At 44.0% G+C, this 27,658-nt stretch overlaps 2 protein-coding genes across 2 annotated transcripts; both read left to right on the top strand.

Moving 5' to 3' along the window:
• Positions 1-213: 213 nt before the first annotated feature.
• LOC122916773 (spermatogenesis-associated protein 31D1-like) lies at positions 214-2,853 on the top strand. The gene has a single exon (XM_044264164.1). The coding sequence runs from the start codon at positions 214-216 to the stop codon at positions 2,851-2,853; it is 2,640 nt and encodes an 879-aa protein (XP_044120099.1).
• Positions 2,854-13,848: 10,995 nt separating this feature from the next.
• LOC122916771 (spermatogenesis-associated protein 31D1-like) lies at positions 13,849-16,488 on the top strand. The gene has a single exon (XM_044264163.1). It carries the CDS (start codon positions 13,849-13,851, stop codon positions 16,486-16,488), a length of 2,640 nt encoding a protein of 879 aa, XP_044120098.1.
• Positions 16,489-27,658: the final 11,170 nt, after the last annotated feature.

Here is a 27,658-nt window from a genome sequence, read left to right as displayed (position 1 = left end):
AAGGTGACCAGTTTTTCCCCTTGATCCTATTGCCTCTTAGAGCAGGTTTTATGCAATTGCAGGATTCACTGCAGTCTGTCATAGCCATGGGGTGGGGGTAGCCATAGGAACAGATATTGGGGTGAAGGCTACTGAGTACACTGTCAGGTCATAACAGTGGGGCATTGTGAAGGGATAGCAGGCTTCAGGTGGCCCCTCCCTTGTCAGGTCTGCATGGCCGCCTCCCCTTGTTCTGGTCCTGGCTGCAGTTTTGTACCTCCTGTCTCCTGCAGCCCCCTCGGCCGGCATCATGATACCATCCACTTTCGTCAACTGTTATGTCCAGACCCCTCCTGTGAGGTATGTAATAGCACAACTGCTGAGATCAATCGGCTGCTGTTCCTGCAGACTCTGGAAGATTCTACTTCCTTGGCTTCCACAGCTCCTGTGACTTCTTCATCGTTCACTCTCTCCACTGACTTCTCAGCAGTCCCTCCAGGAGAGCTAATACCAGCTTCGCTGCCTGAGTCTTCCCCACCACCTGCCTCCATCTTCTCACCTAACCCAGTGATCCCTGTGGCTAATTTCTTTCCACCCTCACCACCGGGTGATTCTTTGCCACCAGAGCCCTTTCCTCCCTTGGATTCCAAATTCCCAATAGACCATTTCCCAGCCCAGCCCCCTGCCTTTCCACCTCCTGTCCCACCCCATCATGCCCATTCAGTGGACCGTAGCGTCCAAACAGAGACAGTGTTTCTAAATACCCTTTCCCAAGATGTCAGCCCCTTACCGGAGTTGTCCCAGAGGGTGAATCCTACTGAGACCTTTGCTCGTCATCACGCACCACCAAACCAGTCTGCATCACCACCGCCAGACTGCAATTTAAGTGTGACGCGATCTAAACCAATTTCCAAATTAAGGAAGGGTGTTCAAGAGAGCTCACCCCCACAGAGCTCTGGTAGGTTGTCTACTTGTATCACAGCAAGCAGAGGCATGGACCCCTCCAGCTTGTCAATTTTAGACCTCCCTCCGTGGCAAACTCATGCCAAAGGCTTCTTCCCTTCAACCCTGGCTCCACGTGATTTCCATCAAGCCCTCCCTTCTTCGGAGGCTTCTCCCAGGGGAGACCCTGTAGCCAACCTTGTCGAGCCTGGTAACCTCTCACTTCTCAGCCCTGATGCCCTGGCACTTCTAGAGAAACAAGTGCAAAACAGGAGTGACTTTCTCAGGGGCAAGGAAACAAGGCGATCTTTCCCAAACCAAACTGATGCTTTCTGGAGCAGCAAAGGCCAGTCCAAGGAGCTGCCAATGCAGCAGCAGCGCCCATATCCTACCACCTTGGAAAAGGGCCATTTACAGCAAACCCCCATCCAGTTCTTTTGGGGTCTCCAAACTCCGCATCGTGAGTCCTTCTTCCCTGCTGCTGATGCCTCAGATAACATCTCGAATGCCTCCCCAGAGCAGGAGTCCCCAGGAGTTCCCCATCCACTTCCTCCATCCTTGCCTGAGAACCCGCCTCAACTCCTGCCTCAAACCCAGCCCCTACCTATCTCTCATGTCCAGCCCCAGGCCCACCTTCAATCCCCACTCCCAATCCGGCCATCTGGTCCTCTAGCCGACATCAGCATCTGTGGAGTGTGTTTTCACAGACCTCACAATGAATCCGACAGTCTCACGTCAAGAGAAATTCAACACCTGGAATGGAACATGTTGCAGAAGGTACAGAAACGTGTGTGGGGTTTACCCACTATAGTCCAAAGATCCCAGGAGGACTATGGTTCTTCTGCGTCTAACCCTTGTTTCAGCCACAAGGCCACCAAGGCCCCAGTTGTAAGCTCTGTCACTCCTGGGCAGTTTCCTCTGAATGAAGAGCTTCGGAGGAAACTAGAGCATCACCTTCATAAGAGGCTCATCCTACACCAGAGGGGCCTGCCCCGCAGGATCTATGACTCTGTAGCACTGACTCTTCCACAGCTACCTGAGTCTCAGCGCCATGGTGGACGCTCGGGGATCTCTAACAGTCCGATCAGGAGGAGTATGACCAAAAGTGTCTATGTGGAGCTTCCCGAATTTATTCTACAGGACAGTTCCTGCAAAGATGACCTGGAGAAGGATCAGGGACACAACCCAGAGAATAATATGGGGTATGGTTCTGAACAAAAACAGAGGAGCCAATCCGTCAAAAGCTCCATGGTATCTGTGGATACTACGGGACAGAGACAGCTTGAAAATGCCGTGAAGACTGTGCATAATTCATGGCTCTCCGTGGAGCAGACACCACTTGTTTCTGAGAAATCCCAGAATGAAACAAAACAGGAAAGTTTGCCACCATCACAGGGTGAGGACGACTCCCTGAATACTTTCCAGGAGCTTCCCCTTGTTACACCTACGGCAGCACAGACGCTGGAAGACCACATTAAAAGGCTTAATAAGAGGGTGACTTGGGGCCTTCCCCCTAGGGTCCTTGAATCCATTCAGTGCTTTAAATCAAAAGAGTCCACATACTCCGTTGCAAGCTTGAAATCTCTCCGTGGACACAAAGCAGGAACAGCCAATTCAGCCCCCATCCCCGATCATCCTCTCCCTGCCACCTCAACTGTGGGCAGGGAGGAACAAAGAATTCTCAGGCCACCAGCCACTAATATCACCCATCAGACTCCTACATCTGTCAAACGTGACTCCATAGGCAACAGATGGCCCCCAAGTCCACCTAGAAGGCAAGGTGCGTTCAGACGGCCCCAAAAACTGCCTATAAGGCAAGGTGTGCTCAGATGGGAGCCAAAGGTCAAAAGTGCAAATGCTGATGCCGGAAGAGGACAGGAACAAGGCATAAAGGGGAAGAATACAGAACCTGGTGGTGTGCCCACAGAGTAAATATTTCTCTAGTAACATGTTGTCTGTTCTGTGTACTGTCTTGGGAGCAAGGGTTTTGGGCAAATCAGTTCAGCCATTACTGATTGCTTCCTTCGGCTTCTAAAAGGTGACCAATCTCCTGGACCTCTTGGGAAATATGTATCATGTGCCCCCAAAAGCCCCAGAAGCCCATTCACCGACTGATGGGCTCTCCCTCCTGTCCCATGACTTAGCCTTCCTGAAAATATACCGTAGCTCACACCTCGCCCCTCACTGAATGTTTTACACCCTTTACAGTAAGTCTTCTATATCGGAGGAGAATCAAAGACAGGTATAGTTTTCAGAAAATAATGATTAAGACACTGTTGTTTCTTCACTGTTATTGTGTTAGCTTAATCATGACTTAGAAGTCAGTGATCAGAGGATCCCACAGGGGATGAAATCTGAATGGGAGTGTTTTCGGGGGATGGGGTGTTGTTCTTGGGCTGGTTGTGGGTAGCGTCAAAGAATACCCTAGATGCTGCTGATGAATCTGTCCTTTAAGTCACGTTACACTTGACACTGAGCTTTCCTACTGGAAGTGCTTCCCCTCCCTGGGTGTTTCTTCAGGCTGCTGGACTGAGGATGTTTTTTGCAGAACAAAAGCATCACTTAGCTGTTAGTGATAGGAATGTTGACAAGGCAGCTACCACCTTCCAGGATAAGGCACCTTTGATGAAATGAGAAGGTGAAAGAGGGACCTTGCTGGTAGAACAACAGTTTATGTCTGATCATCCCCTTCTCAGGACCCTGTCCTGCTCCCCTCCTCCTTCAGTCTGATCCAGGCACCACCACTTTGAGGCAGACTGGAATCTGGCACAGCCTACCGATGCCTTATACCAAAAAGGCATGGTTCTGTTCCTTGAGTATGCAAGCAATACCTGCAGGCTATCAGGCATGGCATCCCCTTTGGGGGAAGGTGATCTTGGTGCCTGCCTTCCATCCACACTCGATGACAATATATAAGATACGGCCTTTACTATGGCTAGCATGGCGGTATGCCACCTTCAATATTCACGGCCTTAGTGGAGCCATGGTAGCTCTTCTCCAGAACACGTGCAACTTATGAACCAGAGGTGAGTTCTAGACTGTGCACCAGGATACAGATGTTTGGAGGATTATCATGGAACTCCATGGAATGCTTTTTTTTGGGGGGGGGGCTGAGGGGGGTCATGACGGCACACATTCCCACACTTAAAAGAGGGCTCTGGAGGGAAGGCAACTCCACCTCAGACTGGGACTCAAAATGGGATGAGTGTGTTAGAGAACACCTGAGGTAGTCTTCTGGACAGTCTCAGGACTGCTCAGTGCTAAAACAGAAAACCAGATATCCATGACCTCTCTCACTACCACACTTGTAGCTTCTCATCCAGGTTATCATGGACCCTACACTATCTGAATGTTGGGGTCACAGAAAGAATGCAGATTTGATGCAGTGGAGGCCCTGAGGGGGACAATAGGTGGGATGGGGCCCCGGCCAGGGAACCTGAAGGGGTGAGGAAGGGGTGCAGGAGGCTCTAACATCTATGTGGACAGACCAGCCAGCAACGCAGCCTGCCGGTTCCTACATGATTTCATTTTAGAGTCCATTATGGCCAATCCAGTGCACTTCGTGCCACTCTGTAGAGCTTATTACCGGGAATACTTCTGGCATCAGAATCCTATAGTTTGACATTCTGTCCCTCTGCCTCATGCCGCTGTCCTTCCAGCTTCTATGTCCCTGTTAATTTATCTTCTCCACCTCATCCACTTTCACTTCTTGCCTATCCAGCAAGGCCTTGTTCTTCCTTTCCTCACCGATGGATTGTCAGGTAACCAACATGTAAAAAGCACCAGTCCAGCATAGGAAACAGAGTCCAATGCACTGTAACAGCGTTATCTGGTGACATGTGGTAGCCACAGTTGTGATGAGCACAGCAGAGCATAGAGTTGCATACCTGACACTAATGTGATATTGCATCAGCCATTCTTCAGTTAAAAAACAAAACTAAACAGGCTCTAGTACAAGTGAACGACCGCATCTAATCCCCTTCAGTCCTTCCTGTGTGGCAAAATCTTGTCTCTCTGCCTTTTTTAGAAATGCCTTTCTGTATGTAACTGATTATTGTTGGATTAAATCTCCCATGTCAAAACTGAGTCTACTCACAACAGAGTCGACTGATGCCACATGAAATTCAGTCCCAGCACTACCTGGAAATCATTCATTCATTCCACATATATTTATCCAAGACTTATTAACTTGAACAAAAGAAATGGAGTTAGGTCACTATTTTCTTAGTACATTCTCTCCTCAGTGTACTCGGATCTGATTTATTTTATTTGACAGAGAGCAGGGGCACAATCAGAGGGAGTGACAGAGGTAGAGGGAGAAGCAGGCTTCCTACCAAGCAGGAGCAGGACTCAATCCCAGGACACCCGGGTCACCACCGGAACCGAAAGCAGATTCTTAACTGACTGAGACATCCAGGTGGCCCTCAGATTTATTTCAAATTTCCTTTACTTTCCTCAGACTTAGGCCATCTTCACTTGCCCAGCAGATGTGCTGGGTCATAGCTCACAGAAGAGCAAGAAAGCAGTGACCGAGCCTCTCACAAAACAAAACAAACCCAAATCCTTTCAAAAAAGTCTCCCCATTCTTCTTTTTCCTCTTCCTTCCCAATCTCAAAGGAAATATACTTTGTGAAATGTCTTTATTCAGGGAGCTAACTTCTGGTCTTGATGGACTGATCCACCCTTGCCAGGTCTCCTTCTGACCCCTCCTCCCTCTCCTTATGAGGCACCCAACATCCTTTTTTTTTTTTTTTTTTAATGGCCTTTACTACAGAAACATGTCCAAGAGCACATATAACAACATAACTTTGCACATATCTGCCACCCAACTTGTACTGTTATCATTGGGCGGGTGTGATACACTGTGACTAAAGTGCAAAAGCCCCTTTAAAACACCTTGCCTTCCATCTCTGAGACATATCCTATTCGTCCACGTCGAAGCCCTCACATTTCTTTGATATTTATCACCTGTGCTACACACTTATTCACAACAGGTGTATGCAGCATTGGTGTCAAAAAGGAACTGAGCTTTAGAGGCTTTGGCTATCCGTTCTGCTCTGCCTTATAGTCAACGCTGAGGAGCCATCTGAGTGAATTCCTCAACCCCACAGAAGAAGTAATCTTACGGAGCAAAATAAGGGCAGAATTTCACTGTCCCTTAATCATTCAGTAACTGTAATATGTAAAAAGTATGGAAGGACACTGTATATGTTGTTAAGGGCTTGACATTGTGTGTTTTCAAATATTTAGAAGAAAAATTTGTCATGTTACTGTTTAAATAAACTACTGTGTATCACCTTAAATGAAGTAGACCAAACACTCCCCTCTTTCCAAAATTCCATTAAGAGTAATAGATTAGATGAAAACGGCTCAATATCATTAACCATCAGGAAAATGCAAATCAAAATCACTATTTACTAAAACTTCACACCTACGATGACGGCTAAAATCAAAAAGAATACAAATGTTGGTGGGAATGTGGAGAAATTAGAACCCCCATGCAATGTCGGTGGGAATGAAAAACGGTGCAGCTAATTTGGAAACAGTGTGGCAGTTGATCAAAAAGTTCAACATAGAGTTAACATAAGACCCAGCACTTCCACTTCTCGGTATATACTCCCCAGAAATGAAAACCTGGGTCTACACAAAGACTTGTGTACAAATGTTTATAGCTATCTTATTTATAAGGTCAAAAGATGGAAACAATTCAAACATCCATCAACTGAGAAATGGGTGAATTAAATATAACATATTCCTATGATATAATATTTTGTGGAATAAAAAAGACCAACCCATTCCACTACAGGGATGAACCTTGAAAACGTGTTAAGTGAAAGAAGCCAGTCACTAATGGTCACATATGACTCCATTCACATGAAGTGTCCAGAATAGTAAAATCTACCACACAGAAAACAGAGTCATCTTAGAGCTCGAGGGAGGAGAGAAAGGAGAACGATAGCAAAAGGTTGCAGGTTTGTTTCTCTTAAGTCATGACAACGTTTTAAAATTGACTGTGGTGATGCCTGTACTGAAAGTCAAGGAATTATACATGTTAAGTGGGCAAATTGTATGGTATGTGAGCTGTATTTCAATAAGGCTGTTAAAACCAGTAAAGGATTTAAAAATAAGTGCTTAAGGATGACAAGAAGGGGAGCATAAAGAACAAAAGCTGTCAACACATTTTTGGAAGATATAAATCTGGTGGAGGAGAGGAAACTGACTCGCAGAGCAAACAAAGTGCTGGCAAATCAATTCACACTGCAAAACCCAGGAGAAGAACAACCTGGTGGCACCAGAGAAAAATGAAATTAGGGTTTCTGTGTTAGTAAACATGTAGAATTTTTGTTCTTTGTTGTTTGTTTTATATTGCATATAATTTCTAAATTTTTTTTGAATGGGGGCACTCTGCCGGTTCTGTAAAACCTTGCTGAAATGTTAGCATGTTCCAAATGTGCAGAGAGGATCCCAGGTTTCTTGCATAGGACAGAACCTGAGACAACTGTTTTAAAGTTGGCATTGCACACATCTGGGGTCGGAGTATGGTGGAGGCACTAGCTTCTGGAATCAAAGTCAGAAATCTCAAAGGTTGGGTTAAAAACATTTGTAAAATGTATTTGAACATACAGTTGTGGAAAAGTTGCATAGATGGCAAAGCCATAGATGGTAAAGCCATATACCCTTTCTCCGGATGTACCTGTTATGATTTTGACCTGTTTACAATCTCTCTCTCCTTTCCTCCTTCCCCTTCTCTCTCTATAGGAAGACATGTATATGCCTAGGAAAACTATGCATACATTCTTGAGTATTTGAGAATACATTTCATGCATCATGCACTTTTTCCCTGAATATTTCCTTGTGTGTTTCTTAAGAAAAAGAATATTCTCTGACACCACAGTTATCTCCTTCGGTAAATTTCATATTGACATAAAATTTTTAACTAATCTCCCACTCGCATTCCATTTTTATCAATTTATCAAGTAACGCTTGTGTGTGTGTGTGTGTGTGTGTGTGTACCTCTTTACAGGATTTAGTCTAGGATGGCATACTACATCCAGTTCCTGTGCATCTGTAGTTTCCTTTAATCTGGATCGGTTTCTCAGCCTCTTTTAGAACGAGGCCAGGTTTGAAAAATAAATTCATTGTGCCATATTTAAACCCTTCTCACCTGGAAATGTTTTGGGGTGGAACTTATCTTGCTCAGACTTTAAAGGATGTTTTTATAGTTGTGAGTCCTAGGGGCCTTAGGGACAGTTAAGACCATACTTTCTATTTGAAAACAATTTCAGAAACTCAAAGATATGTGGAGGGATTTTTCTTAACAGACATCTGTCTGAAGTCAAGGAGGGTATGTGAAGAGGGGTGGGCTTGAAGAGTACCTTCCTTTGCGTAGAGACAATGGTGAAGGAAGTACCTTCCCTTGGGTAGAACAATGGTGAAACTGTGGATGCAGGGTAAGAGAGGGAAAAAAAAGGAACTGTCATTATAGGCAAAACTTCTTCAAATGGCAGGGAAAGGATTGGGTGTCTAGGGCCAAGACTGATTCATCATCAGCAAGGGAATGTAGGTGAGTCAAGTAAGGAAATGATCCACGGCTTAATTTCAACAGTTTATAATCTAAATAATGAAGCTGTAAGAGTTCCAACAATGAAATGACTAGGTAGCATGGGGAGAAGAAATAAATACATATAACCATCAAAAAAATGAGATGATTGTTTAAAATCAGACGCCTGGGTGGCTCAGTTGGTTGGGCAGCTGCCTTCGGCTCAGGTCATGATCCCGGCATCCTGGGATCGAGTCCCACATCGGGCTCCTTGCTAAGCAGGGAGCCTGCTTCTCCCTCTGCCTCTGCCTGCCATTCTGTCTGCCTGTGCTCGCTCGCTCTCCCTCTCCCTCTGACAAATAAATAAATAAAATCTAAAAATAAAATAAAATAAAATCAGTAGAGATGACAATAAGGTATTTTGGTGAAAAGGTAGAAGGTGTGTGGGAAAAAACTTTTCTTGGAAGAAATAAACATAGGTGTCATTCAAAAAACAAAAAACAAACAAACAAAAAATACTTGTCAGCATTGAATAGAAAAAGTGGATACTATTTGTATCCACATGGGTGCTTTAATTTTAGGACTAAGATGGCTTCTGAGGATATCACTTATTATTTAAAATAGAGGTGTTGAGAACATTGGGGATTTCATCGTCAGGGCTCTACGACTTACAGCTGAGTGACCTAGAGAAGTCACTTACCCTCCCCGAGCTTCGGTTTTGTTCTTTCATAATAGAGGCACACTAATACTTGAGCTGCTTACATCATGGGGTGATTGTGAGGTTGCTCTGGGTAAACTTCCTGAAAGGGTAGCAAATCATTTACACTTGCTATTAGTGTAGGAGGAAAAGTGCTGTGAACCTCCCTACTGAACCTCAGTGGAGGTTATTTTGGGTGAGATTCTATATATATATATACCTTTCAGGTCTTGTTCCTTTAAATTTTGAAGGAACTTCTACCAGGTTCTGAGAAAAGTTTTAACTCAAGGCACATAAATGTACGTAAGGATATCTAGCCAGCACATGTCCTTTTAAAAGAGAAAAGCCATTCTTCGACTATCCTCTCAAAGAGCCATTAATCTGTATCAGATAATCGCAGAGATTAGACATGCAGAGTTGCCTTTCTAAGGAGCATGGTGTGTGTGAGCATTTGTGACCCACAATACCTGTCACTTTGTTCCTCTGTTCTAGAGATTACCTGGCAATTCCCAAATGCGGCAGGATACCTGTCCCGGGTCCTGTGTAATTCTCAGCCTGCACAGGGCTTTTCCCTAGAACAGCACCATGAGGTCCTTAAGGACGGAGACCAGGACTTAACAGGTGTTTGTGTCTCTTGGCTTCCAAAAGTAGCTATTCATTAAATGAAAATGTGTCTGAGACTGCATGTCAGGATGAGGAAGAAGCGGTGCCTCTGGGCAGGTCTGATCTTCCAGGCAGGTGACCTGTTCCTGCAGAACCGAAAAGAGACTCTGCTGGGCCAGGGTGAAGGCTGTCCTACCCTTTCACAGATGACCCCTGCTAGGCCAGGGGTGTCAAATAAAGGGCATCCCAGTTTAAGAAAGGCGTGAGAAGTTAGGAGGCAGTTCAGAGGACAGCTGCCATGAAGATAAAAGAGTTTAGAAAAGAAGATGGAGGAAGAGTGGGATTATTTAAACCTGGCAAAAAGGAACCTGGAAAACCTGTCACAGGTAGTTGATTCTCAAACATACGTGGGGATGATAATCTAGGGTGGAGCTTCTCAACCACTTTTCCTGGCAAGGCGCTCCTAGGAAAGGATATACAAGGCCCACAAGGGCAATCAGGAGAGGATCTTCAAGACTACATTCTGCAGGAAGGCCGGGACACTCCTGGGTCCCAACCTGCCACCAGAGGAGGGGATCAACAGCTTACTTAGCAGCCTGTAACCTGTCCTGGCCTTTGGGGAGTTTATGAACTGTATGTTTGTGCTCCTCCCCAAATTCATATGATGAAACCCTAATCCCAATGTGATGGTATTAGGAGATGGGGACTTTGGGAGGTGATTAGGTCATGAGGGTGGGGCCCTCATAAATGAGTTTAGTGTCCTTAGAAAAGAGACCCCAGAAACCTCTCACCCACTTTTTCTGCCACATCAGGTTGTAGGGAGAAGATGCACCTGCGTGTGAACCCGGAGGAAGGTGTCAACAGACACTGAATCTTCTGTGCCTTGACCTTGGAATTCCCGTCCTCCCGAACTATGAAAAATACATGTGTGTCGTTTAAACCACCCAGTCTATGGCATTTGTTACAGGGCTGCAACTCACTGAGAAGGAGCTTGTACAACTATTAGGGTGTTGATGTACAGAACACAGTATTTTAGGTAGAGTAAGAAGACCTGGGGTCAATATTTTATGAAATACTGAAATAAAAGGATAAAACACTTTATTCTTCAATATGAAATATACTGGATTGTTTTGTCAAAGGGTGTGTGTGTGTGTGTGTGTGTGTGTGTGTGTGTTAGCTGGTCCCCAAACATTTTATGCAGCTTAGCTTCACTAACTTTAGGAATACGAGTGCTGCACAGTTACCCCCAAGACCATTTGAAGGTTTAATTATTTACTGTCATTTTACATTGACTTTAGTTTTGGGATTATTGAATAATGCATTATTGAGTTTAATTGAGTCAGCCTCTCTGACGGAAGATACGAAAGGCCGAATGAAACAAAAACTGAAATGTGCTGTGCAACATGTACGAAACTAAGTGAGTGTGAAAGAACGTTAAGGTCTCTATCTGGGTTCATGGAAGCCAAACACATTTTCTTTTAAAGGTTTTATTTATTTGACAGAGAGCACACAATCAGGGGAGCTGCAGGCAGAGGGAGTTGGGGAAGCAGGCTCCCCATGGAGCAAGGAGCCAGATGTGGAGCTTGATCCCAGAACCCTCAGATCATGACCTGAGCTGAGGGCGATCACTTAGCCGACTGAGCCACCCAGGTGTCCCAGGCAAACACATTGAATACGAAAGCTGGATCTGAGGACCTAAGTGATCCTGAGTGTAAATGTCAGGGTACAAGCAAAAACTCCAGGTAGCCTTGCAGACTTTCAAGGCACAGACCTGGTAAGACCAAAGCCAAGTTCTCAAACAGTGAAGAGGGACCCAGGCAATATATGAATTATACATGGAACGACAGAAAATTTCATAAGTTTCATAAGTGATGAAAAGGAGTAGGAAAATAGGATGGCAGACCTGAAGGACCAGGAGGAGGGAGGGGTCTTCTGAGCTAGTAGGTGGGGAGGGGCTCTGGACACACCTTGTTCAACTGTCCTCTCCCTCACCCTCAGAAACTCTTTGTGACAGTGCTCTGTGATGTAAGCCTGTGGAGGATATATATTCAGCGTGTGCACAGTATAGGCTGTCTTGCGATTCAGACGATGGAGTTCAAACACTGGAATGTTCTCTCACTTCTGAATAGCGATACTAAACCATGTCTGAGCTTTGCCTCAACATGCTTGGGCATTGATGCCAACCTTACCTTCTTGTGTGGGTTGGGATTGCTCCTTCTGTTCCTGTGCTACCTGGTGGGGATTCCATTTCCAACGTGGAAAACCAAAACCACCCGAAAGGTAAGAAAACCTTGGGGAGGGGGGGAACTCAACATAGATTATTACGGTTTCCATTTCTAATCCCAAATTTTATTCCTTTTTTTTTTTTTTTTTTTAGATTTTATTTAAGACAAAGGAAGAGAGCACAAGTGGGGTAGAGGGGCAGAGGGAGAGCGAAACAGGGAGTGCAATGTGGGGCTAGATCCCAAGACCCTGGATTCCTGACCTGAGCCCAAGGCAGACACTTAACCAACTGAGCCATCCAGGATCCCTAATCCCGGGTTTTAAAAGGAGTTTGGTAGAGTGGGAGAAACACCTAAAATGGGAAGTCTTAAGAGAACAGACATTCACTCCTCTAGGAAAAGAGGCCTGGCAGGGGTAAGTGTTAAGAAAGGACTACGGTTTCTACTTGAAACTACAGTCTATCTGGGTATGGTGGTGGTTCTTGGATAAAATCCCAAACTCAGGGATTCTGTAGTCCTGGATTGGGTTATTTTGAGAGGATGGGGTCTGTGTAAGAGAACAAAGTTTCCCAGCACTCGACCATATCGAGTCACATTCCCATGTCCAGCATCACTCGATCAAGGCTTCCTTCATGCTGAGCTGATCAGGAGAACACTGCTAAGCCTCTGAGAAGACAGTGAGGTCGGAGCTATGACCTAGGATACAGGGTCCTACCTGAGGCAGCACAGGTCTGACTGTTGGGCTTCCTTTTCTATGTCCTCATTGAACAAAGGACTTCTGATTGGGAATACCAAGTGTGGACCTCCTAGACAAAGTCATCCCCTGGGTTTTCCAAAGAGTAAATATTGACAACATTTTATCACCTTTAAAACTGAAAAAAGCAAGGAACACAAAGTTCTACTAAAGTCCTAGAATTCTTGCATAAAGGATGTTTCCACTTCTGAGAGAAGAGTAAGACATGGGTCCAACCCCCCTCATTCTTTCCATTTTTCTTCTAGCGTCAGGGCAGAGCCAAGAGGAGGAGGAAAGGTGGGACTCTGGAAGGTAAGGTTCTGCCTATTCCACCTGAGCTCTCTCCAAGGCTGATCCTTGCTGTCCTCTCCATGAGGGCCCAGTCCATGAACTCTGAGGATGCGAGCTGCTAGATACATTCCCTCAGAGGAGAGGCTCATGGAAATGTAGCCAGAGTGCAAAACCCTTCTCAGATCCCTGCTCTGACCATTATTGAGCATGAAGCAGTGATGGATCTGGACAAGGAGTGCTTCCCACTAGGTGGCCGTGTGAGATGACAAGAGTCAGAACTTCGTCTCCTGACATTGTGAAAGCTCTCTGACATCATGGACCTTCAGGAGTCTTCCCTGACCTCTCTGCTTCACAGAGGTGGTCTGATCATCACAGGGATAATTTACATGAAAGTACTTTATACAGGAAGCTAGATTACTAACCAGCTTCACATCATTGGCCATTTGCCCTCATCTATTGATTGTTGGGGCTTTCAGAGTCCAACATCCCAAGGCTGTCCTATAGGGGGACTCCTGGATTAATACCTCTGTTTCTGCTTTCACTATATAACTCAGTCTCCTGTTTCCCCAGATGGCAGATGGTACCAACGGGAAGTGGAGGAGACCCGGAAGCTGATCTCTATTTTAAGAAGGTGACCAGTTTTTCCCCTTGATCCTATTGCCTCTTAGAGCAGGTTTTATGCAATTGCAGGATTCACTGCAGTCTGTCATAGCCATGGGGTGGGGGTAGCCATAGGAACAGATATTGGGGTGAAGGCTACTGAGTACACTGTCAGGTCATAACAGTGGGGCATTGTGAAGGGATAGCAGGCTTCAGGTGGCCCCTCCCTTGTCAGGTCTGCATGGCCGCCTCCCCTTGTTCTGGTCCTGGCTGCAGTTTTGTACCTCCTGTCTCCTGCAGCCCCCTCGGCCGGCATCATGATACCATCCACTTTCGTCAACTGTTATGTCCAGACCCCTCCTGTGAGGTATGTAATAGCACAACTGCTGAGATCAATCGGCTGCTGTTCCTGCAGACTCTGGAAGATTCTACTTCCTTGGCTTCCACAGCTCCTGTGACTTCTTCATCGTTCACTCTCTCCACTGACTTCTCAGCAGTCCCTCCAGGAGAGCTAATACCAGCTTCGCTGCCTGAGTCTTCCCCACCACCTGCCTCCATCTTCTCACCTAACCCAGTGATCCCTGTGGCTAATTTCTTTCCACCCTCACCACCGGGTGATTCTTTGCCACCAGAGCCCTTTCCTCCCTTGGATTCCAAATTCCCAATAGACCATTTCCCAGCCCAGCCCCCTGCCTTTCCACCTCCTGTCCCACCCCATCATGCCCATTCAGTGGACCGTAGCGTCCAAACAGAGACAGTGTTTCTAAATACCCTTTCCCAAGATGTCAGCCCCTTACCGGAGTTGTCCCAGAGGGTGAATCCTACTGAGACCTTTGCTCGTCATCACGCACCACCAAACCAGTCTGCATCACCACCGCCAGACTGCAATTTAAGTGTGACGCGATCTAAACCAATTTCCAAATTAAGGAAGGGTGTTCAAGAGAGCTCACCCCCACAGAGCTCTGGTAGGTTGTCTACTTGTATCACAGCAAGCAGAGGCATGGACCCCTCCAGCTTGTCAATTTTAGACCTCCCTCCGTGGCAAACTCATGCCAAAGGCTTCTTCCCTTCAACCCTGGCTCCACGTGATTTCCATCAAGCCCTCCCTTCTTCGGAGGCTTCTCCCAGGGGAGACCCTGTAGCCAACCTTGTCGAGCCTGGTAACCTCTCACTTCTCAGCCCTGATGCCCTGGCACTTCTAGAGAAACAAGTGCAAAACAGGAGTGACTTTCTCAGGGGCAAGGAAACAAGGCGATCTTTCCCAAACCAAACTGATGCTTTCTGGAGCAGCAAAGGCCAGTCCAAGGAGCTGCCAATGCAGCAGCAGCGCCCATATCCTACCACCTTGGAAAAGGGCCATTTACAGCAAACCCCCATCCAGTTCTTTTGGGGTCTCCAAACTCCGCATCGTGAGTCCTTCTTCCCTGCTGCTGATGCCTCAGATAACATCTCGAATGCCTCCCCAGAGCAGGAGTCCCCAGGAGTTCCCCATCCACTTCCTCCATCCTTGCCTGAGAACCCGCCTCAACTCCTGCCTCAAACCCAGCCCCTACCTATCTCTCATGTCCAGCCCCAGGCCCACCTTCAATCCCCACTCCCAATCCGGCCATCTGGTCCTCTAGCCGACATCAGCATCTGTGGAGTGTGTTTTCACAGACCTCACAATGAATCCGACAGTCTCACGTCAAGAGAAATTCAACACCTGGAATGGAACATGTTGCAGAAGGTACAGAAACGTGTGTGGGGTTTACCCACTATAGTCCAAAGATCCCAGGAGGACTATGGTTCTTCTGCGTCTAACCCTTGTTTCAGCCACAAGGCCACCAAGGCCCCAGTTGTAAGCTCTGTCACTCCTGGGCAGTTTCCTCTGAATGAAGAGCTTCGGAGGAAACTAGAGCATCACCTTCATAAGAGGCTCATCCTACACCAGAGGGGCCTGCCCCGCAGGATCTATGACTCTGTAGCACTGACTCTTCCACAGCTACCTGAGTCTCAGCGCCATGGTGGACGCTCGGGGATCTCTAACAGTCCGATCAGGAGGAGTATGACCAAAAGTGTCTATGTGGAGCTTCCCGAATTTATTCTACAGGACAGTTCCTGCAAAGATGACCTGGAGAAGGATCAGGGACACAACCCAGAGAATAATATGGGGTATGGTTCTGAACAAAAACAGAGGAGCCAATCCGTCAAAAGCTCCATGGTATCTGTGGATACTACGGGACAGAGACAGCTTGAAAATGCCGTGAAGACTGTGCATAATTCATGGCTCTCCGTGGAGCAGACACCACTTGTTTCTGAGAAATCCCAGAATGAAACAAAACAGGAAAGTTTGCCACCATCACAGGGTGAGGACGACTCCCTGAATACTTTCCAGGAGCTTCCCCTTGTTACACCTACGGCAGCACAGACGCTGGAAGACCACATTAAAAGGCTTAATAAGAGGGTGACTTGGGGCCTTCCCCCTAGGGTCCTTGAATCCATTCAGTGCTTTAAATCAAAAGAGTCCACATACTCCGTTGCAAGCTTGAAATCTCTCCGTGGACACAAAGCAGGAACAGCCAATTCAGCCCCCATCCCCGATCATCCTCTCCCTGCCACCTCAACTGTGGGCAGGGAGGAACAAAGAATTCTCAGGCCACCAGCCACTAATATCACCCATCAGACTCCTACATCTGTCAAACGTGACTCCATAGGCAACAGATGGCCCCCAAGTCCACCTAGAAGGCAAGGTGCGTTCAGACGGCCCCAAAAACTGCCTATAAGGCAAGGTGTGCTCAGATGGGAGCCAAAGGTCAAAAGTGCAAATGCTGATGCCGGAAGAGGACAGGAACAAGGCATAAAGGGGAAGAATACAGAACCTGGTGGTGTGCCCACAGAGTAAATATTTCTCTAGTAACATGTTGTCTGTTCTGTGTACTGTCTTGGGAGCAAGGGTTTTGGGCAAATCAGTTCAGCCATTACTGATTGCTTCCTTCGGCTTCTAAAAGGTGACCAATCTCCTGGACCTCTTGGGAAATATGTATCATGTGCCCCCAAAAGCCCCAGAAGCCCATTCTCCCTCTGACGGGATCTCTCTCCTGTCCCATGGCTTAGCCATCCTGAAAATATACAGTAGCTCACACCTCTCCCCTCACTGAATGTTTTACACCCTTTACAGTAAGTCTTCTATATCGGAGGAGAATCAAAGACAGGTATAGTTTTCAGAAAATAATGATTAAGACACTGTTGTTTCTTCACTGTTATTGTGTTAGCTTAATCATGACTTAGAAGTCAGTGATCAGAGGATCCCACAGGTGGATGAACTCTGAATGGGAGTGTTTTCAGGGGATGGGGTGTTGTTCTTGGGCTGGTTGTGGGTAGCGTCAAAGAATACCCTAGATGCTGCTGATGAATCTGTCCTTTAAGTCACGTTACACTTGACACTGAGCTTTCCTACTGGAAGTGCTTCCCCTCCCTGGGTGTTTCTTCAGGCTGCTGGACTGAGGATGTTTTTTGCAGAACAAAAGCATCACTTAGCTGTTAGTGATAGGAATGTTGACAAGGCAGCTACCACCTTCCAGGATAAGGCACCTTTGATGAAATGAGAAGGTGAAAGAGGGACCTTGCTGGTAGAACAACAGTTTATGTCTGATCATCCCCTTCTCAGGACCCTGTCCTGCTCCCCTCCTCCTTCAGTCTGATCCAGGCACCACCACTTTGAGGCAGACTGGAATCTGGCACAGCCTACCGATGCCTTATACCAAAAAGGCATGGTTCTGTTCCTTGAGTATGCAAGCAATACCTGCAGGCTGTCAGGCATGGCATCCCCTTTGGGGGAAGGTGATCTTGGTGCCTGCCTTCCATCCACACTCGATGACAATATATAAGATACGGCCTTTACTATGGCTAGCATGGCGGTATGCCACCTTCAATATTCACGGCCTTAGTGGAGCCATGGTAGCTCTTCTCCAGAACACGTGCAACTTATGAACCAGAGGTGAGTTCTAGACTGTGCACCAGGATACAGATGTTTGGAGGATTATCATGGAACTCCATGGAATGCTTTTTTTTGGGGGGGGGGCTGAGGGGGGTCATGACGGCACACATTCCCACACTTAAAAGAGGGCTCTGGAGGGAAGGCAACTCCACCTCAGACTGGGACTCAAAATGGGATGAGTGTGCTAGAGAACACCTGAGGTAGTCTTCTGGACAGTCTCAGGACTGCTCAGTGCTAAAACAGAAAACCAGATATCCATGACCTCTCTCACTACCACACTTGTAGCTTCTCATCCAGGTTATCATGGACCCTACACTATCTGAATGTTGGGGTCACAGAAAGAATGCAGATTTGATGCAGTGGAGGCCTTGAGGGGGACATTAGGTGGGATGGGGCCCCGGCCAGGGAACCTGAAGAGGTGAGGAAGGGGTGCAGGAGGCTCTAACATCTATGTGGACAGACCAGCCAGCAACGCAGCCTGCCGGTTCCTACATGATTTCATTTTAGAGTCCATTATGGCCAATCCAGTGCACTTTGTGCCACTCTGTAGAGCTTATTACCAGGAATACTTCTGGCATCAGAATCCTATAGTTTGACATTCTGTCCCTCTGCCTCATGCCGCTGTCCTTCCAGCTTCTATGTCCCTGTTAATTTATCTTCTCCACCTCATCCACTTTCACTTCTTGCCTATCCAGCAAGGCCTTGTTCTTCCTTTCCTCACTGATGGATTATCAGGTAACCAACATGTAAAAAGCACCAGTCCAGCATAGGAAACAGAGTCCAATGCACTGTAACAGCGTTATCTGGTGATATGTGGTAGCCACAGTTGTGATGAGCACAGCAGAGCATAGAGTTGCATTCCTGACACTAATGTGATACTGCATCATCCATTCTTCAGTTAAAAACAAAACAGAACAGGCTCCAGTACAAGTGGACCCCATCTAAACTCCTGTCCTCCTTACTGTCTGGCAAAATCTTGTCTCTCTGCCTTTTTTTTTTTTTTTTTTAGATATGCCTTTCTATATGTACTTGATTACTGTTGGATTAAATCTCCCATGTCAAAACTGAGTCTACTGGTGCCACAAGAAATTCAGCCCCAGCACTACCCGGAAATCATTATTCATTCCACAAATACTTATCTAAGACCTACTAATGGGAGCAAAATAAATGGAGTTAGGTCAATATTTCCTCAGTACATTCTGTTCTCAGTTTCTCAGATCTAATTTATTTTATCTTATTTTTAATTTAATTTGAGTGAGAGAGCAGAAGCACAATCAGGAGTACTGGCAGAAGTAGAGGGAGAAGCAGTTTTCTGCCAAGCAAGGAGCAGGACTCAATCCCAGGACTCCATGGCCATCACCTGAACCGAAGGCAGATTCTAAACTGACAGAGACACCCAGGTGGCCCTCATATCTATTTCTTTCTTTCTTTTTTTTTTAAAGATATTACTGAATTTTATTTTTTAATTTTTTTTCCAATTTATTTATTTTCAGAAAAACAGTATTCATTATTTTTTCACCACACCCAGTGCTCCATGCAAGCTGTGCCCTCTATAATACCCACCACCTGGTACCCCAACCTCCCACCCCCCACCACTTCAAACCCCTCAGATTGTTTTTCAGAGTCCATAGTCTCTCATGGTTCATCTCCCCTTCCAATTTACCCAAAAGCACATACCCTCATATCTATTTCAAATTTCCTTTACTTTCCTCAAACTTAGGCCATCTTCACATCAGCACATCCAGCAGATGTGCTGGACCACAGCTCACAGAGGAGCAAGAAAGCAGTGATAGAGCTTCTCACAAAACAAAACAAAATGAAATCCTTCCAAAAAATATCCCCTTTCTTCTTTTCCTCTTCCTTCCTGTTATATGGAAAGAGGTTTCCTTCCCAGTCTCAAAGGAAATATATTTTCTGAAATGTCTTTATTGTAAGAGAGCTAAGTTCTTGTCTTGATGGACTAATCTACCCTTGTCAGGTCTCCTTCTGACTCCTCCCTGTCCTTATGAGGCACCCAACATCTCTTTTTTTAAAACAATTTTTACTACACAAATGTTTAAACATGTCCAAGAGCACATAGAACAATATAACTTCCCACATATCCATTACCGAACTTGTTCTGTTATCATTGGGTGGGTGTGATACACTGTGATTACAGTGCAAAATCCCCTTTAAAACACCTTGGCATCCATCTCTGAGACATATGCTATGTATCCACGTCGAAGTTCTCTCGTTTCTTTGGTATTTATCTCCTGTGCTACACACTTATTCAAAACAGATGTATGCAGCATTTGTGATGAAAAGGCACTGGGCTTTGAGGCTTTGGCAATTAGTTTTGCTCTGCCTTAAAGTCAACCCTGAGGAGCAATTTGAGTGAATTCCTCAACCAAACAGAAGAAGTAATCTTAATTCAGGGCAGAATTTCACTGTCCCTTAATCACTCGGTAACTGTAATATTCCAAAAGCATAGAAGAGCATTGTCTATGTTTTTGAAGGCATGACATTGTGTGTTTTCAAATATTTAAAAGAAAAATTTGTCATGTTACTTCTCAAATAAACTACTGTGTTTCCCCTATAATGGAGTAGATAAAATACTCCCCACTTTCCCAAAATGCCATTAAAAGTAAAAAATCAGATGAAAACTGCTCAATATCATTAACCATCAGGAAAATGTAAATCAAAATCAATATTTACTAAAACTTCACACCTACAACGACAGCTAAAATCAAAAAGAATACAAATGTTGATGGGAATGTGGAGAAATTAGAACCCCCATGCAAGGTTGGTGGGAATGAAAAATGGTACAGCTATTTTGGAAAACAGTGTGGCAGTTTATCAGAAAGTTCAACATAGAGTTAACATAAGAGCCAGCACTTCCTCTTCTTGGTATATACTCACGAGAAATGAAAACACAGGTCCACACAAAAACTTGTAAACAAATGTTCATAGCTATCTTATTAAAAGGTCAAAAGATGGAAACAATTCAAACATCTGTCAACTGAGAAATGGGTAAGTAAAATATAACGTATTCCTATGACATAATATTTTTTGGAATAAAAAAGACCAATCCATGCCACAACAGGTATGAACCTTGAAAACACGTTAAATGAAAGAAGCCAGTCACTAATGGCCAAATATGACTCCAGTCACATGAAATGTCCAGAATAAGAAAATCTAGAACCAGAAAGTAGTACATCTTAGAGGTGGAGGAAGGAGGAGGGAGAAGAATAATAGCAACAGGTTGCAGATTTGTTTCTTTTAAGTCATGACAATGTTTAAAATTGTGGTGATGTATATCCTGAAAATCAAGGAATTATACATGTTAAATGGGTGAATTGCATGGTATGTGAGCTGTATTTCAATAAAGCTGTTAAAACAAGTAAAGGATTTAAAAATAAGTGCTTAAGCGCTCAAGGAACAAAAGCTCCTGAAAGCAAAGCCTAGGGGATCACTCAGCCCAGCCCCTGGTAAGGGCGCTGCAATTCCGCCTGTGGCAACGACACTTGAGGAGCACTACAACAGGCCCCTCCCCCAGAAGATCAACAAGAAATCCAGGCCAGACCAAGTTCACCTACCAAGGAATGCAGTTTCAATACCAAGGAGAGCAGCAGAATTCCAGAGGAGGAGAAAACAAACCACGGAACTCATGGCTTTCTCCCCGTGATTTTTTAGTCTTGCAGTTAATTTAATTTTTTTCTTTTTCATTTTTTTTCTCTTCTTCTGCTATTTTTTTTAAATTTTACCCTTTTTTTAACGTTTTTTAACTAGTTTATCTAATATATATATATTTTTCTTTTCTATACTTTTTAAATTCGTTTGCTTTTTTAAATTCTTTTTTTTTCTTTCTCTATTTTTGAACCTCTTTTTATCCCCAAATCAGAAGAGATCCCAATCTCTTCAATCTCTTTTTTTAATTCTTTCTTTAATTCTTGATTGAATTTTTAATTCAATCTCTTTTTTTAATTCTTTTTTTTTCTTTTTTTTCTCTCCTTCTTTTTGAACCTCTTTTTATCTCCAAATCAGAAGAGATTGGGAGATCCCAAACAGAGGAGACTCAATCAGAGGAGATCCCTCACCCAATCGTGAGGGGGGAGAAATCCCCCCTCACGATTTGGGATCTCTTCTGATTTGGTTAAAGCATATTTTCCTGGGATTGTTGCCACCCTTTTAGTATTTTACTTGCTCCTTCATATACTCTTAGCTGGACAAAATGACAAGGCAGAAAAATTCACAACAAAAAAAAGAAAAAGAGGCAGTATCAAAGGCTAGGGACCTAATCAATACAGACATTGGTAATATGTCAGATCTAGAGTTCAAAATGACAATTCCAAGGTTCTAGCCGGGCTTGAAAAAGGCATGGAAGATATTAGAGAAACCCTCTCCAGAGATATAAAAGCCCTTTCTGGAGAAATAAAAGAACTAAAATCTAACCAAGTTGAAATCAAAAAAAAGCTATTAATGAGGTTCAATCAAAAATGGAGGCTCTCACTGCTAGGATAAATGAGGCAGAAGTAAGATTTAGCGATATAGAAGACCAAATGACAGAGAATAAAGAAGCTGAGCAAAAGAGGGACAAAGAGCTACTGGACCATGAGGGGAGAATTCGAGAGGTAAGTGACACCATAAGACGAAACAACATTAGAATAATTGGGATTCCAGAAGAAGAAGAAAGAGAGAGGGGAGCAGAAGGTATACTGGAGAGAATTATTGGGGAGAATTTCCCCAATATGGAAAAGGGAACGAGCATCACAATTCAGGAGGTTCAGAGAATGCCCCTCAAAATCAATAAGAATAGGCCCACACCCCGTAACCTAATAGTAAAATTTACAAGCCTTGTGACAAAGAGAAAATCCTGAAAGCAGCCTGGGAAAAGAAGTCTGTAACATACGATGGTAAAAGTATTAGATTGGCAGCTGACTTATCCACAGAGACCTGGCAGGCCAGAAAGAGGTGGCATGATATTTTCAGAGCACTAAATGAGAAAAACATGCAGCCAAGAATACTATATCCAGCTAGGCTATCATTGAAAATAGAAGGAGAGATTAAAAGCTTTCAGGACAAACAAAAACTGAAAGAATTTGCAAACACCAAACCAGCTCTACAGGAAATACTGAAAGGGGTCCTCTAAGCAAAGAGAGAGCCTACAAGTGGTAGATCAGAAAGGAACAGAGAATATACAGTAACAGTCACCTTACAGGCAATACAATGGCACTAAAATCATATCTCTCAGTAGTTACCCTGAATGTTAATGGGCTAAATGCCCCAATCAAAAGACACAGGGTATCAGAATGGATAAAAAAACAAAACCCATCTATATGTTGCCTCCAAGAAACTCATTTTAAGCCCGAAGACCCCTCCAGATTTAAAGTGAGGGGGTGGAAAAGAATTTACCATGCTAATGGACATCAGCAAAAAGCAGGAGTGGCAATCCTTATATCAGATCAATTAGATTTTAAGCCAAAGACTATAATAAGAGATGAGGAAGGACACTATATCATACTCAAAGGGTCTGTCCAACAAGAAGATCTAACAATTTTAAATATCTATGCCCCCAACGTGGGAGCAGCCAACTATATAAACCAATTAATAACAAAATCAAAGAAACACATCAACAATAATACAATAATAGTAGGGGACTTTAACACTCCCCTCACTGAAATGGACAGATCATCCAAGCAAAAGATCAACAGGGAAATAAAGGCCTTAAATGATACACTGGATGAGATGGACATCACAGATATATTCAGAACATTTCATCCCAAAGCAACAGAATACACATTCTTCTCTAGTGCACATGGAACATTCTCCAGAATAGATCACATCCTCGGTCCTAAATCAGGACTCAACTGGTATCAAAAGATTGGGATCATTCCCTGCATATTTTCAGACCACAATGCTCTGAAGCTAGAACTCAACCACAAGAGGAAGTTTGGAAAGAACCCAAATACATGGAGACTAAACAGCATCCTTCTAAAGAATGAATGGGTCAACCGGGAAATTAAAGAAGAATTGAAAAAAATCATGGAAACAAATGATAATGAAAATACAACGGTTCAAAATCTGTGGGACACAACAAAGGCAGTCCTGAGAGGAAAATATATAGCGGTACAAGCTTTTCTCAAGAAACAAGAACGGTCTCAGGTACACAACCTAACCCTACACCTAAAGGAGCTGGAGAAAAAACAACAAAGAAACCCTAAGCCCAGCAGGAGAAGAGAAATCATAAAGATCAGAGCAGAAATCAATGAAATAGAAACCAAAAAAACAATAGAACAAATCAACGAAAGTAGGAGCTGGTTCTTTGAAAGAATTAATAAAATTGATAAACCCCTGGACAGACTTATCAAAAAGAAAAGAGAAAGGACCCAAATAAATAAAATCATGAATGAAAGAGGAGAGATCACAACTAACACCAAACAAATACAAACTATTATAAGAACATACTATGAGCAACTCTACGCCAACAAATTTGACAATCTGGAAGAAATGGATGCATTCCTAGAAACATATAAACTACCAAAATTGAACCAGGAAGAAATAGAAAGCCTGAACAGACCCATAACCAGTAAGGAGATTGAAACAGTCATTAAAAATCTCCAAACAAACAAAAACCCAGGGCCAGATGGCTTCCCGGGGGAATTCTACCAAACATTTAAAGAAGAACTAATTCCTATTCTCCCGAAACTGTGCCAAAAAATAGAAATGGAAGGAAAACTTCCAAACTCATTTTATGAGGCCAGCTTCACCTTGATCCCAAAACCAGACAAGGATCCCATCCAAAAAGAGAGCTATAGACCAATATCCTTGATGAACACAGATGCGAAAATTCTCACCAAAATACTAGCCAATAGGATTCAAGAGTACATTAAAAGGATTATTCACCACGACCAAGTGGGATTTATCCCAGGGCTGCAAGGTTGGTTCAACATCCGCAAATCAGTCAGTGTGATACAACACATCAATAAAAGAAAGAAAAAGAACCATATGATACTCTCAATAGATGCTGAAAAAGCATTTGACAAAGTACAGCATCCCTTCCTGATCAAAACTCTTCAAAGTGTAGGGATAGAGGGCACATACCTCAATATCATCAAAGCCATCTATGAAAAACCCACCGCAAATATCATTCTCAATGAAGAAAAACTGAAAGCTATTCTGCTAAGGTCAGGAACACGGTAGGGATGTCCATTATCACCACTGCTATTCAACATAGTACTAGAAGTCCTAGCCTCAGCAATCAGACAACAAAAGGAAATTAAAGGCATCCAAATCGGCAAAGAAGAAGTCAAATTATCACTCTTCGCAGATGATATGATACTCTATGTGGAAAACCCAAAAGACTCCACTCCGGGACGCCTGGGTGGCGCAGTTGGTTGGACGACTGCCTCTGGCTCAGGGCGTGATCCTGGAGTCCCGGGATCGAGTCCCACATCAGGCTCCCAGCTCCATGGGGAGTCTGCTTCGCTCTCTGACCTTCTCCTCGCTCATTCTCTCTCTCACTGTCTCTCTCTCTCAAATAAATAAAATAAAATCTTTAAAAAAAAAAAATTAAAAAAAAAAAAAAGACTCCACTCCATACTGCTAGAACTTGTACAGGAATTCAGTAAAGTGTCAGGATATAAAATCAATGCACAGAAATCAGTTGCATTTCTCTACACCAACAAAAAGACAGAAGAAAGAGAAATTAAGGAGTCAATCCCATTTACAATTGCACCCCAAGCCATAAGATACCTAGGAATAAACCTAACCAAAGAGGCTAAGAATCTATACTCAGAAAACTATAAAGTACTCGTGAAAGAATTTGAGGAAGACACAAAGAAATGGAAAAATGTTCCATGCTCCTGGATTGGAAGAATAAATATCTTGAAAATGTCTATGCTACCTAAAGCAATCTACACATTTAATGCAATTCCTATCAAAGTACCATCCATTTTTTCAAAGAAATGGAACAAATAATTTTAAAATTTATATGGAACCAGAGAAGACCTCAAATAGCCAAAGGGATATTGAAAAACAAAGCCAAAGTTGGTGGCATCACAATTCCGGACTTCAAGCTCTATTACAAAGCTGTCATCATCAAGACAGCATGGTACTGGCACAAAAACAGACACATAGACCAATGGAACAGAATAGAGAGCCCAGAAATAGACCCTCAGCTCTATGGTCAACTAATCTTCGACAAAGCAGGAAATAATGTCCAATGGAAAAAAGACAGCCTCTTCAATAAATGGTGTTGGGAAAATTGGACAGCCACGTGCAGAACAAGGAAATTGGACCATTTCCTTACACCACACACAAAAATAAACTCAAAATGGATGAAGGACCTCAATGTGAGAAAGGAATCCATCAAAATCCTTGAGAACAACACAGGCAGCAACCTCTTCGACCTCAGCCGCAGCAATATCCTCCTAGGAACATCGACAAAGGCAAGGGAAGCAAAGGCAAAAATGAACTATTGCGATTTCATCAAGATCAAAAACTTTTGCAGAGCAAAGTTAACAGTTAACAAAATCAAAAGACAACTGACAGAATGGGAGAAGATATTTGCAAACGACGTATCAGATAAAGGACTAGTGTCCAAAATCTATAAAGAACTTAACAAACTCAACACCCAAAGAACAAATAATCCAATCAAGAAATGGGCAGAGGACATGAACAGACGTTTCTGCAAAGAAGACATCCAGATGGCCAACAGACACATGAAAAAGCGCTCTATATCACTCGGCATCAGGGAAATACAAATCAAAACCACAATGAGATATCACCTCACACCAGTCAGAATGGGCTAAAATCAGCAAGTCAGGAAATGACAGATGCTGGCGAGGATGCGGAGAAAGGGGAACCCTCCTACACTGTTGGTGGGAATGCAAGCTGGTGCAACCACTCTGCAAAACAGCATGGAGGTTCCTCAAAGTGTTGAAAATAGAACTGCCCTATGACCCAGCAATTGCACTACTGGGTATTTACCCTAAAGATACAAACGTAGTGATCCAAAGGGGCACGTGCACCCGAATGTTTATAGCAGCAATGTCCACAATAGCCAAACTATGGAAAGAACCTAGATGTCCATCAACAGATGAATGGATCAAGAAGATGTGGTATATATACACAATGGAATACTATGCAGCCATCAAAAGAAACGAAATCTTGCCATTTGCGACAACATGGATGGAACTAGAGCGTATCATGCTTAGCAAATAAGTCAAGCGGAGAAAGACAACTATCATATGATCTCCCTGATATGAGAAAGTGGTGACGCAACATGGGGGCTTAAGTGGGTAGGAGAAGAATCCATGAAACAAGATGGGATAGGGAGGGAGACAAACCATAAGTGACTCTTAATCTCATGAAACAAACTGTGGGTTGCTGGGGGGAGGGGGTTGGGAGAAGGGGGTTAGGGTTATGGACATTGGGGAGGGTATGTGCTTTTGGGTAAATTGGAAGGTGTGGTGAACCATGAGAGACTATGGACTCTGACAAACAATCTGAGGGGTTTGAAGTGGCAGGGGGGTGGGATGTTGGGATACCAGGTGGTGGGTATTATAGAGGGCACGGCTTGCATGGAGCACTGGGTGTGGTGAAAAAATAATGAATACTGTTTTTCTGAAAATAAATAAATTGGGGAAAAAAATAAGTGCTTAAGGATGACAAGAAGGGGAGCATAAAGAACAAAAGCTGTCAACACATTTTTGGAAAATGGAAATCTGGTGGAGGAGTGGAAACTTACTCGCAGAGCAAACAAAGTGCTGGCAAATCATTCACAGTGCAAAACCTAGAAGACACGCAACCTGCTGGCACTAGAGAAAAAAGAGATTAGGGATTCCATGTTAGTAAAGATGTTGAATTATTGTTCTTTGTTGTTTTATATTGCATATAATTTCTAAAATATTTTTTTTTGAGTGGGAGTGACCTTTGCCAGTTTTGTAAAACCTTTTTGAAATGTTAGCATGTTTCAAATGTGTAGAGAGGACCCCAGGTTTCTTGCATTGGACAGAACTTGAGACAACTGTTTTAAAGTTAGCACTGCACACATCTGATGTGTCTGAAAACATACAGTGTGTGATTTCTATTTTAT

This window comes from Neovison vison, chromosome 9, assembly GCF_020171115.1.
Source record: "Neovison vison isolate M4711 chromosome 9, ASM_NN_V1, whole genome shotgun sequence".
Taxonomy (NCBI): domain Eukaryota; kingdom Metazoa; phylum Chordata; class Mammalia; order Carnivora; family Mustelidae; genus Neogale; species Neogale vison.
This window is presented reverse-complemented; position numbering and strand designations above follow the sequence as displayed.

Coding starts and splice junctions, on each gene's coding strand:
- LOC122916773 (XM_044264164.1), top strand. CDS start 214: ATGGCCGCCTCCCCTTGTTCTGGTCCTGGCTGCAGTTTTGTACCTCCT.
- LOC122916771 (XM_044264163.1), top strand. CDS start 13,849: ATGGCCGCCTCCCCTTGTTCTGGTCCTGGCTGCAGTTTTGTACCTCCT.